Source organism: Rhinolophus sinicus, chromosome 10, assembly GCF_057876585.1.
Source record: "Rhinolophus sinicus isolate RSI-liver-muscle chromosome 10, RSI-T2T, whole genome shotgun sequence".
Classification (NCBI taxonomy): Eukaryota; Metazoa; Chordata; class Mammalia; order Chiroptera; family Rhinolophidae; genus Rhinolophus; species Rhinolophus sinicus.
This window is the reverse complement of record NC_142510.1, coordinates 12,698,717-12,711,986: the sequence shown is the minus strand read 5'-3', so window position 1 is coordinate 12,711,986 and position 13,270 is coordinate 12,698,717. Positions and strand designations below refer to the sequence as shown.

The 13,270-nt window shown below is 45.3% G+C and overlaps 1 protein-coding gene across 7 annotated transcripts in view; it reads right to left on the bottom strand.

Moving 5' to 3' along the window:
- Nucleotides 1-13,270, bottom strand: part of ANKS3 (ankyrin repeat and sterile alpha motif domain containing 3) — a 27,258-nt gene that overhangs the window by 11,419 nt on the left and 2,569 nt on the right. For 6 of the 7 annotated variants that reach the window (XM_074322691.2, XM_019756436.3, XM_019756437.3 and 3 more), the window contains exons 2-6: nucleotides 13,036-13,243; nucleotides 10,951-11,149; nucleotides 10,637-10,758; nucleotides 9,338-9,419; nucleotides 4,831-4,966 (exon numbers count right to left, since the gene is read on the bottom strand). In XM_074322691.2, the coding sequence (XP_074178792.2) occupies nucleotides 4,831-4,966; nucleotides 9,338-9,419; nucleotides 10,637-10,758; nucleotides 10,951-11,149; nucleotides 13,036-13,205 (709 nt within the window). In that variant the 5' untranslated portion in view covers nucleotides 13,206-13,243. Of the gene's footprint in view, nucleotides 1-4,830; nucleotides 4,967-9,337; nucleotides 9,420-10,636; nucleotides 10,759-10,950; nucleotides 11,150-13,035; nucleotides 13,244-13,270 lie in introns of those variants that run through there. The other variant, XM_019756440.3, reaches the window with a different exon arrangement.

Sequence of the window (13,270 nt, the reverse complement as noted above, 5' to 3'; positions counted from 1 at the left end):
CTTTGGAGTTGGTAAACTGGACTGGAGACACGGAGAAGTCCCTCATTACCACTGTGCTCCATGTGAGCTGGTGTTTATTACAAAACAGTCCTGAGGCCGGGAAGGGAGCTGGGCCGAGCCCGGCTGCGGAAGGGGAACCAGCTCACTCGGGTATGAACTAGAACTCTTAGTGACTGCCGGGCAAGCCAGGCGCTTAGTGACCCAGGTTCCAAACGTGGACCAGTGACCTGAGTGGACCACTCCCTCCTTTCCCCATTCAACTCACTCCCATCCTCTCCAGGATCTACGTCACCAAGAGGAGCCCACGGTCTCGTCCAAGCAGATGATGGAGTCATAAGAAATCAATGTACAAGGTGGGGGAACCAAGGAAAAGGCAGCTCCATGAATCTGAATCTCCCAGCACGTCCTCTCCAACCTGCATGGTCGGCAGGAACCCCTGACAGACCCTCACGAACCCCACACCTTCAGCATGACCCAGATGGCAGAGAGCGTCACACACTTCCAAGTTCCTGTTTCTGTGAGGAGCAGACAAAAGCCCCTCTAACAGAGAAACAGCCGGCTCGCTCACCACTAGTCTCTGCAGGGAACAAGGCAGGTCTAGCAAAAACCACACAGGAGAGACACGAGGGGAAAGAAGTGCCAGTGTCACCCCGAGAAAGACACAATCCATTCTATGGGCAAAGGTCCTGAAAAAATATCCTGCTGGAGCAGAGCGTGTCCATAGGGAAGTGACTTAAGAATAAACATGGGACCTGAGGGGGCAGTCAGAGGAGCAGCGGGCCTTTTGGGGACAGACACATTCTGGAAACTGGGCAGTGAAGGGGAAAAAAGTAAGCAGGGGAAGTTAAGGATCGGACAAGACAAAGCTGTATCAGAGGACACATGATGCTTAGCCTAACTACACCTCACTTCAAAAAAGAAAAAAGAAAAACGGCCATCCAGTAAGGAGGCTGCCCTTGCACACTGGGGAGGACGGAGCTCTGGGACAAGAACTCACACAGCAGCCAGGCCACCAAGCCCCGGGTGTGAAATGCAGAAACGCAGAGGCACCAGCTACTCATCTACATGCAAACACTACAGGGAGCACACAATACAACGGAACCGAATACACACCAAGTGAAAACGCCGCTCCCTCCAAACCTCAACCAACAAGGGGTAAACAGGAAAACTGACACAACTCTCTGAATTGACAGATCCTTCAATAGAACCTGAGACAGGAAAAAGCACCCTGAATCAGAAATTTAAAACCGAGAACAAAGACACACACACACACACACACACACACACACACACACACACAAGGAATGGTGAGAAAACTGACTGAACTCAGGAAGGAAAGAGAAAAAAAGTCAAAATTTAAAAATGAAGACTAAATTATGAGGTGCCCAAGAAAGAACAGATTTGAATGAAAACTGAACCAGAAGTGTTGAAGAAAAGTACAAGACAACCAAAGAATGAATGACATCAAGAAAAAAGTAAAAAGGGTCAGAGAAATGATGGAGATGGAAGGCTGGCAAAATGAAAAATGGGAAAATAACCACTGAAACAAAAACGTTTTAAAAGGAAAGAGAAAAATACTATTTTGTTGACTTCTGTGTAAATTTGAAATCCTGGATGAAATAATTTCTTAGGAAAATACAATTTACTAAAATTGACCCCAGTGAAATAAAAAAGCTTAAGCAGACCAATTTCTATAGAAGAAACAAAAGAACCTTTCAAGGAACCACCCATAAAAAAAGACCAGGCGTAGATGGTTTCACAGGATAATCCTACCAAACCTTTAGAGGCCATGGGGCAACAATGCTGCAAATATTGTTTTTGAGCACAAAAAGGAAGGAAAACTTCCAAATTCTCTTTATGAAGCAAGTATAATACTGACAGCTATTCCTAATGAAGACAGAAGAAAAAAAAATCACAGACTCACATCATTTATGAATGAATAGCCATATAAACACTAAAACAGAATCCAACACCACATTAAGAAAATAATAGGGCCGGCCCAGTGGCTCAGGTGGTTGGAGCGCCACGCTCCTAATGCCGAGGTCGCCGGTTCGATTCCCGCATGGGCCAGTGAGCTGTACCCTCTACGGCTAAGATTGCAAACAACAGCTCTTCCTGGAGCTGGGCTGTCATGAGCAGCCGGAGGTCAGTGTGAGCTGCTGTGAGCTGCTGTGAGCTGCTGTGGGCTGCCGTGTGCCGCCGAGAGTGGCCAGCAGCCGGCAAGAGCTGCCATGAGCGGCTGTGAGCGGCTGACTGACGACTGGCGACCAACTGCCTCAGCCGGGGGGAGCGAAAGGCTCATACTACCAGCACGGGCCAGGGAGCTGTGTCCTACACAGGTAGACTGAGAAACAACGGCTTGAACCGGAGTGGGGGTGGGGAGGAGGCAGAAGAAGGGGGGGGAATCAATCAATCAATCAATAAAATATTTTTTAAAAAGAAAATAATAAATGCACCAAGTTGGATTTATGCCAAGAATGTAGAGTTGATTCATTATTAGGGAATTCATTTAATATAATAATATATATTAATAGCTCTAAGGAGAATATTCACAATCATTTCCATAGATGTTAAAAAAGCCTTTGAAAAAATTCAACACTTATTTCTATAGAAAACACTCAAAAATATAGGAAATGACAGATATTTTCTCAACATGATAAAATATATGCACACCTTACTCTTAAAGCCAGCACCTTACTTAATGTGGCTTTTCCGTTAAGGTCAGGACCTAGTGAATGCCCTCTAACTCCACTATAACCAAAATAAATGAACACACAAAACAGAAAAAAACTCATAGATACCGAGAACATTTTGTTGCTAGATGGGAGGGGGCTTGAGGAGATGGGTGAAAAAGCGGAAGGGAATAAGAAGTACAAATTGGTAGTTACAGAACAGTCATGGGGATGTAAAGTATAGCTTAAGGAGTATAGTCAATAATATTGTAAGAGCTATGTATGGTGTCAGGTGGGTACCAGATTTATCAGGGTGACCGCTTCGTAAATCATATATAAATGTCTAATCACTATGGTGTACACCTGAAACTCACATAATATTGTATGTCAACTGCAGTTGAAAATTTATTTTAAAAATAAAAATGTAAAAAGTATTCTGTGATTGAGAAAAAAAGAAGTAAATCTATCTCTATATGCAGATTATACGGGAGTATACCTGGAAAATCCCTAGAGAGTCAATAAATAAAACTAATTCTAACAGTGAAAGAATTCAATAAAGCAGAATATAAAATTGGTATACAGACATCAACAGCCTTCATATTCACAGACAATAAGCAAGTGGAGGATATAACGGTAGTGAAACCCCATTTACAAGACCAACAAAGACAATCAAACATACTTAAGTTACATGCAAAACATAATGAGGAAAAATTTCAACCCCCCGGTAAGACACAAAAGTATACTTGAATAAAAGCACACTGCTTATCGTTAGACAGGACGACTCAGCAGCATAAAGGAGTAGTTCATTTATAAATCTGCTGCAATCTCAACATCAAAATGCTGTTTTTCAGGAGCTAGACAAGCTGTATTCAAGTTCAGACAGAAAAAAAAAAAAAAAACAGCAATAGCTAGGAAAACACTGAAAAAGGAAGGCTGCAAGGGAGACTAGCCCTACTCCACAGTAAAACATGATTTTGTCGTCTTACATTAATGGAAATCTGGGAAATGTGTAGAAATAGATCCTAAAATTGTTGGATCAGGATAAAAAATATGTTGCATTGGGCCAAATTTATTGATATGGTCTCATTAAATAAAGATTCCATGTTTAATAAGTCAGCTTGAGTGGCAAGGGTGACTGACCCTAACTCTTTATTTGGTTATTTGACTGAAACCTGGACCCAAAGATATTCTATAGTAAATGAAGTTAAAATGCCACAACTTCCATAGAACACTGGAAATGAAAGTAGCTCTATAATTTTGTACAATCTACAAAAAGCCTCTATAATTAAAGCAGTGTGGTTGTGGTGTGTGAACAGACAGACCAGGAATAGACTAGGAACAAACTTCGTATGTGTGACCAAGACTGCCTCTCAGATCACTAGGTCAAAGCTGAGCTTTTAAATAAACGACGCTACGACAACCAGGTAGCCATCTGAAAAACACCACACCTCACACTATACATGAAAGTCAAGTGTAAATGGATCAGAGATCTAAATGTAAAAAGTGAAACCATGTCACTACTAGAAGGAAACATGGATGAATTCTTATACAACCAGGGCACAGGGAAAGATTTTCTGTGACTCAAAATCTAGAGGCAATAAAAGATTGATGAATTTGATGATATAAAATTAAAACACTTTTATGGCAACCAACACCACAAGCAAAGTCAAGAAGCAAAAACCTAGGGCGGCCGGTTAGCTCAGTTGGTTAGAGCGCAGGGCTCTTAACAACAAGGCTGCCGGTTCGATTCCCACATGGGCCACTGTGAGCTGCGCCCTCCACGACTAGACTGAAACTACTTGACCTGGAGCTGATGGGTCCTGGAAAAACACACTTTAAATAAAAGTTCTTAAAAAAAAAAAAAAGAAAGAAAGAAAGAAACCAAACCCAGAAGCAGGCCCCTCGTGAGGCTGCCCTACCTCGGGGTGGGCGCCACATGCCCGCATGCTGGGTGCTGGCATTCAGCCTGGCAGGTACCACTCTGCACCCCAGCTTGTCCTCAGACAAGCAGGCTTCAACCCTGACTGCACAGTGGGGTCTGAGGGGTGGGGAGGGAGGCAGAGAAGGTCTGGTGCCAAATCTCCTGGAGCAGCTGGGAGCAAGGGGCAGGACTACAGCAGAGGGAGAGGCTCAGACGCAAGCACCTGGGTGTAAGTACCTGGGTTCCGATAGAGGCTCTTGGGGAGCGAAGGAGAGTGAGCATCTATCAATCCCACTATCTTCATGTGTCCATACTGCTTGGCCAGCATTCGGGCTGTGGCCCCACTGTTGTCTCTCGTGTCCACTTTGACTCCCTGTGCAAGTTGGAAAGAGAACAAGAGTCAGGAAACTCCTCTGTAAAGCACCCTCACTTCCCAGGCTGCAGACCCAGATGAGAAGTGCACTGGCTTCTGACCACCACCCTGGAAAGGTCTGCCCAGGGTCCTCTAAAACCCCACAACTTCGGGAGAAAGAGGTACAGCCCTGTGTGGTCTCTCACTCTCTTCTTAATGCTCAGAGTAAGTGGGGGGCATGGGAGGGGCTGGCTGGCTCGTCAAACAAGGCAGTAATCCAGCCATCTCACACCTGCAGCAGCTCTCCAGGTTCATTCCCTCTTAGCTTTTAACCACCCTGGGGCAGGCAGAGACTTAAAGGACAGAGGCAGTCAGGTACTGGAGGTGAGGAAGGTTAGACTCAGGCCACTGTGCTGTGCGGCAGAGCCCGGCTTCACCCCGGCACCTGGGCGTGTGTCTGCCTCGTCTCATTTCTCTTCATACAGAACAGCTTCACTAGAGTTGCTGCCTTTAAAAATCATAATGAGAACGAGAGCCCCACCCTTCTGAAAGAGAATTTGGGCACTTTTATCCTACACCTAAAAAGTACTTATAGTCTCCAACACACTAATTCCACTTCTGCAACTCTATCCTAGGGAAATAACCCCAAATACAGAGAAAGCTTTTATGCACAAAGATGTTTAACATAACACATTTGCAATAATGAAAACCTGGAGACAACTAAAATGCTCAGGGGTGGAGAGTCCGCTATGTTACTGTCACAGATGCTGGGATTTACAAATAATTGGATAACCAAGTTTTCAAAATGACCATGATACACATTATAATTGTGGCAAAACAAGATAAAACAAGAAAGTGTACAGAAAGCACTACTGGGAGGAAATATACCCAAACTGTTAATATTATTTTTTTTTCAATTGGGGAATATTGAGGAACAGTGTGTTTCTCCAGGGCCCATCAGCTTCAAGTCAAGTCGTTGTCCTTCTGTTTGTGGAGGGCGCAGCTCAGCTCCAAATCCAGTCACCGTTTTCAATCGTAGTCGCAGGGGGCGCAACCACCATCCCATGCAGGAATTGAACCGGCAACCTAGTTGTTAAGAGCTCTCGCTCTAACCAACTGAGCCATCCGGCAGCCCCAAACCGTTAATATTTTTTTAAGCAGTGAGATAATGGGGACTTTTCCCATCTTCCTTCTATATTTTCTAAATCTACTACTATGAGCATGTTTACTTTTGAAACTGAAAAAGCCCAATAAGTTTTCCATTTTCAAAGCTTCAACCATGTGGTCTCGTATCTGAAGGTGGGACTATTGGAGCTCAATGCTCCGGATGGCAAATCAGCAAGAGGGAGTTCAAACATTAAAAGTGCACATACCCTTGACCCAGCAGTTCCACTTCTAGGAATTTAACCTCAGGAAATAAAGGACATACACTAACATTTAGGATCTTGCCTGCAGCATTTCGCATAGTGAGAATCGGAAAGAACCTAAAATAGGGATTTAGTGAAATATGTGAGAACACATCTTATATGGACCACTACCCACCCATTTATATGACTGGTCCAAGTGTATTAGTAACATGGACAGGTGTGCACAAGATATCATTAAGAGAAAAAAAAATTACAAAACATTTTGTGTAACAGGATCCCACTCTGACTTAAAATACGTATCTATTAAAGAACTAGGACACTTGACAATGTGTTAACGTGTTATTTCTAGTTGGTGAGATTATGAGTGACTTTTGCTTTTTGTTGTTGTTGCTCAACTGTACTAATTCTTTTATAGCAAGTATATATCACTTGTATAATAATTATCTATAGATGTACTCTTTTCCCCAATTTTGAAAAACTGTGATCAACTGACAATCTTGGTTGAACCTAAACTAATACAGAGGTGATTATCATACTATCATGTGGTAGGAAAAAAACTGCATTTTTACAAGCACCTAACTGAGCTTCACTTTCTACAATCCCCCACTTTCCAGAGCTCTGGTTAGAAATCAGCTATGAAACCTTTAGCCTTAAAAGAAAATTTCTAAGGCTTTTTTTTTAGTGGGGAGATGGAAGGGGAATTGGGTGAGGGTGGGCAAAAGGCACAACCTTTCAGTCGTAAGATAAGTAAGTACTAGGCACCTACTGTATGTGATGATATAGTTAGCACTGCTGTGTGGTATATAGGAGAGTTGTTAAGAGATGAAATCCTGAGTTCTCATCACAAGGAAAAAACTACATACACCCCTATTACCCAGGAGGTGATGGGTGCTAACTGAATTAACCACGGCATCATTTCACGACACACGTAAGTCAAGTTGCTATGTTGTACTGCATCCTACACTTACACAGTGACGTATGTCAATTATGTCTCACTAAAACTAGGGTGTGGGGAAGATAATTCTAATCTGTTTGATAGAAGAAACCCAAAGGTTTCAACCAGAACAAACACCATCTTTACTGTTTTCTCTCAATACGAGCTGCCCACACACAATCTCAGGCCCAGCAGGGGAGTAAAGGCACCAAATGAGGGCATAGTCTGCACAGTACAGAAATTAGCTAAAGTCTCTGATTTTCCCGTATGTTTTCTCTTGTCTGTGTCTATGAGGCTTTTTTTGTTTTGTTTCTTCATTTATTGCTTTCTGTTTTATATCCCACATAAACAAAAAATAATCCAATTAAACAATGGGCAGAGGACCTGAACAGACATTTCTCCCAAGAAGATACATAAACTGCCAACAGATATATGAAAAAATGCTCAACTTCACTAGCTATTAGGGAAATGCAAATCAAAACCACAATGAGCTATCACCTCACACCTGTGAGAATGGCTATCATCAACAAGACAAGTAATAACAACTGTTGGAGAGGCTGCGGAGAAAAAGGAACCCTCTGTCACTGCTGGTGGAAATGTAAATTGGTACAGTCACTATGGAAAACAGTCTGGAGGCTCCTCAAAAAACTAATAGAGCTACCATATGACCCAGCAATCCCTCTTCTGGGTATCTACCCACCTATTCTTTTTTTGTTTTGTTTAGTTTACCCATCTCTTCTTGAACCTAGGCTATGTCTGAAGGACCCTGTGAGCGGACTTACCTTCAAAGAATAATTATTTACAGAAAAGGAAGCCCAAATGGCCAATAACACATGAAACGATGCTCAGTCTCACCAGAAATCTGGAAAAGATTTCATTCCTTTTTGTGCCTGATTGATAGTCCAGTGCATGGATATAGAACACATTTTATTTTTCCATTTATCAGTGATGGACATTTGAGTTGTTTGCGTCCACCTTTTGATCAGCATGACTAACACTGCTATGGGCATTTGTGTTTAAGTTTTGCATGGACCTGTTTGCAATTCTCTTGGGTATGTGCCTAGGAGGAGAACTGCTGGGTCACCTGGTAACTCTGTATTTAACTGAGAAACTGGCAGACTGGTTGCATCACTTACATTCCCACTGGCAGTGTATGGGGTTCCATTTTCTCCACATCCTCACCAACTCCTGTGATTGTCCATCTTATGATTATAGACTTCCTCGTAGTTTTGCATGTCTCTGATAACTAATGATGTCAAGCATTTTTTCACGTGTTTATTGGCCATCAGTATATTTTCTTTGGAGAAATGCCTATTCAGATCCTTTGCCCATCTTTTCATTGTTTTTATTAGGCCCTATTAAACTTAGCATGTGAGCACCAGCAACCCCTCTTGTAGAAATACAGTACAAAGAAACAACTGCATGCACGCTAAAGCTGTGTATACAGAGCCTCCCTGGAGCACTGGTTATAACTGCAAAATGCTGGAAACCTAAATTTCTACTGACAAGGAACTGATTAAATTGTGACACGGATTGAACATGGAATACTGTATAAGATGGCTATGGCATATTAAGTGGTTGTTTAAAAAGCTGCAGAGCAAACACACAGTAGAACCTCACTTTGTCCAGAACGAAAAGCAGTATGTTTGCCGGTGTCTACAGACCTATCTTCTAAGCAGAGGAAAAGTCCTGGGGTGTCTCTCTGTCAAATGAAGGGGGCATCTGGGGGAGGAGCAGAGTGTGCGTGAAAAAGGAGGAATATCTCTGCCTTCTCACTCTATTTAATTGTTTTAAGGAATGGGATAATGAGTGCTATTTACTTTTTAAAATAGATTTTCCATCCTTTTCAAATAACAGTATTTCCAACATTCTTACAGGAATGGGCGTCTATTTTTACTCACCACGGTACCCCGAAATGCCTAAGTGCCACTCAACACTTGGCATCAACAGATATTCAATGAAAATGTGTTGAATAAGTAGATGAAGAGCAGTTATTTCTATGCAGCAGAAACTTGTTACAGTTTATACTTCAGTGATAGGATTCCTCACTTGCTGTGACTAAATTAAAAGCTAATAAAGAGGGTCACTTACATGATTCAGAAAATACTGCACGATTATTTCATGGCCAGCAGCAGCTGCTTCCATCAAAGGCGTGAATCCATATATCGGCTCCCTGCAAGACAGAGGCCACAGCCCGATGATTCGTGGAGAGAAGCAGTGCCAGGGAGCCGCTTCCCCGCTGCAGACAAAACCAAGCTGATGCAAGTCACCCACCCCTAAGTGTAGAGGTCGCCCCTACATTACCGGGGAGAGAGGAGAAAAGTTCTCCTCAACACATCAGTTTCGTGAACTCTTCTGGTTTCTCCCCCAGCTCTGGTCTTTTGTCCTAAAGACAAACTGTCTCGCTCTCTTCCCTCCTTCATAGCTGTCTGCACCTACCATCTCTTACGTCTTCACTTCAATCACCAGCAAAAGGCAGCGGCTGCCACTCCCTGCTCACAGAAAGCTAATGTCTCCCATCCACCTGCTGAGACCCTATCTTTTGAGGTCAACATCCTATCCAGCATCCCTCCCAAAAGGACCAGGGCTAATAATCTACCTGGTCCTTATTACGCCGGGTACCTGATGCTTAGTTTTTGCGCTTGGTTAAGGGTTAACTTGGCACTGTCTTCAGAGAACCCCTACACCTCACTTCTTTCACGCTGGTCTAGAAGACAGGGACCCAGCAGAATACTGGGTTTCAGTTACGCCAAGACACACTGTTTCTGCATTTTAACATCTCTGAAATCAGACTGTGTCTTAAAATCCATAGGTGCGTTGCATTTTAATTAGTAGCAATTTTTTTCTTTTTTAATGGCATATAAAGCTATGGTGTGTGTCACAATGGATGACATCAGCCAAGGGGCATGTAGTGCCACGTGGGTGCTGTGTTGAAAAGGGATTATTATCATGACACACTTTAGACAATACCCATTGCAGCTTATAAAACTCATGACTGTTTTCAAAGCATCTCCTCACCTGAGGTCTACAAAAGGCGATAAAGAGAAAGGAACTAGCATTTAACGCATGTCAATTAAGTGCCGTTCACTATGTTAGGCCTCTGGCATATGACAGAACACCTAATTCTTCTAACAATTCTGACACAGGTATTGCTATCCCCGTTTTCAGGCATAAAGTGAGGCTCAGAGAGCTTAAAGTACTGCACTCAATGTCACTGTCTGAGGCGTGACAAGGCCGAGATTATCCCTAGGCCTTCTGCACCTGGGCGGGCCTCTCGTACCGAGGCAGGGGCTTCCCTGACGCTGGCTCGTAGCTGCCTCTGAAGCTGTCCCCCTCAGAGTAAGATGTGACCACACCCACTCCTGTGGCCACTTAAGAAGTGGAACTCACCTCACGTTGGCATTCGCTCCACTGTCCAAAAGGAACTTGACCATCTGCTGATGCCCAGCGCTGGTGCAGTGGAAGAGGGCTGTCCAGCCTTGAATGTCCTTCATTTCTAGCTCCGCACCTTGCTTCAAGAGAACACAGAGTGCTCGTTACTGCCTCGTCTCCCCTGCGTGGGGCAGGAGCCCCGCAGGCCCCCACGCTGAAACAATCCAAGTGATCACACACGCGCACACACCATGGCCTACAGCGGTTCACACCTCTGCCAGAGCGGCCAAGGGGCCCACAGGGTTCTGGGCCTGCGTCCCGTCCTAGCTCACCTGGAGGAGAAAGTAGGCGATGCTCTCGTTGCCACAGCTGGAAGCCAGCATGAGTGGAGTCTGCCCTTCTGGGGTCGGCACATTCACACTCACTCCTGCCTCGAGGAGCAGGTGCACGATGGTGTCGTGTCCAATGTAGGAGGCGTACATCAGCGGGGTCCAGCCACCACCATTCTTCTTATTCAAATCGAGCTCTCTCCTAAACAAACGCAACAAGTGCTAGGCACGCCCGCCGGCTCACAGGTGGGGCGTGGCTCACACGTCAGGCCAGCGTGGAGGCCAGGGGCAGTGCGGACTGTCAGCAGTGTCAAGGTCAGGAAACCCTGACCTGGAGCCCTGCCGACCTCCCACCAACACACCAGTCTGCTGTCTAGTGCTCGGGGAGAGGGGAGAGGAAGGGACTCAGACAACAGAGTCCCACTGCAACTGATTTCTCCTGTCACCTCACCCTACACAAACATTCTTGGAAAATCTGTGACCAAATAATCCCATCTTTCTGATTTCCATCGCAATTATAGAAAAGTGTTTCCCACAGAAAAAAAAAAAAGTGGGGTTTCCAACCCAGACTTGGGGTTGGGGTATGGACATAACACCCCCTTCCAGAAACATACTGCACAGTTCGGACCTCCCAGCCCTCCTCTTCCACAGTCCTTGCCTCCAGTGGAGTGAACAACTGCCAATCGATCCACAGTCTGTGCTTCGTGGAGGCTTGCACAAGCCGTACCAGACACTGACTTTCCATTCACTAGCATCTCTGGACTCGGGGAAGCCCACCCAGCCATTGCAGAAGGTCCTGACCCCCAGAACGCAGTGGCAGCTGCTGGCTGGGAGAGCCGCCTGGAGACCGGTTCATCTTCAGCACACGACCTTCATTGATGGCGGTCAATTCCGAATGAGGAGGGAGGAGCCTTACCCTTAGCCAAGCATCTCTAAGGCCCTCGCACCTCCCGTCAGCCCAATCGCCCTTTCTGAAGCCTCCCACTCCTCAGGTCCTCAGCCTGTCTTACTGTGAGCAAGCCTCGGGCTCAGCTAGTGCCACAGCCCAATCAGAGGCTCAGCTAGTGCCACAGCCCAATCAGGACACAAATACTTCCCTCTTCTCCTCTGTGGAGCTGTTCTGGACTGTGCATTTTATCAGCACACCCAAAGGCTTAAAAGTCCGAGAATGCCAAAGGAGCAGAGTTATAACTGGGGTCTTGGTGACCCTGCGAGGGGGTGTGCTGCCTGCGTACCCCGCTTCCCGTTCCCAAGGCCGCCTGGTGCAGGAGTACGACGGGTCATCCCTCACTAGAGCGCACTGGCACCCAAATGGCCAGGTATTTATAAGTGATGGCTATGACTTGAGAACTGGAAACCTGGGGCTTCAGTGAGGCTTGGCTTTGGTGCCCCAGGAACTGGAAAGGAGATACAGACATAGATCGTTTCTCTGGGTTATCGACGAGAAATGGCAATGTAAGCACCAAGTGTGGCAGACATAAGGGGGTGGAGGCGAGAAGATGGATTCTTTTCCAAAAGTTACAGTAGGTACCATGCGGTACTATAAACAAGACACAGCCGAGCCACTGCTATTGTATGAGGACTTAATCTAGATATAAAATTAGTAAAACCAGTAGGTGGGCAGTTGGTGCAGGTGGCAGTCCTCCAGACGGGCAGACAGACCCTGCTGCCTCCTCCTCCTCTATGGCAGAAGCTGGAGGGGAGAGGAAGGCACGAGGGAGTAAAATAAACCCTTAGGCAAAGAGGGCCACATGGCATCACTTTCTAGCTTTATTTTTGTTTGAGCATTTCTAAAATTAGTGAAAACCATAAAATTACTCCGGTTAAAGGCAGAAATGTTTCTAAGCCTATGAAAAAAGTTTAAAGCAACTTTTTCTTCCTAGGAGTAAAAACTGCCTTTCTTAGTAGAGTTCAGCATAATTCATTACGGACAACTGCCCGAAAGGCAGGGTTAATCCAGGCCATGTGTCCTAAATGTCTCCAGCTGCGTGCAAGTCCCTTTTAGCTTACTGGTGTCTCCATGTGGGAGCTGAAGCCATTGAGACGGTTCTCAGCATCTAAGAAGGAACATTTAACAAGCTCTCTTACCGCTGCACACATTCCTTCACCACTTCATACTGGCCGATGGAAGCAGCTGTGTGGAGATCCAAGGGGACGGCCAGCTCCTCCCGGCTGACCTGCGTACCCAGCCCATGCCACATGGACAAGCTGCGGGTCAGGAGTTCTGGTTCACTGGCTTCATCGCTGAGCTCCGACATCGCTGTGGAGTGAGGCCCAGGGCTTAGGTCTTCCCTTCCTGGTGGTTTCAGGGGATGAAACAGGA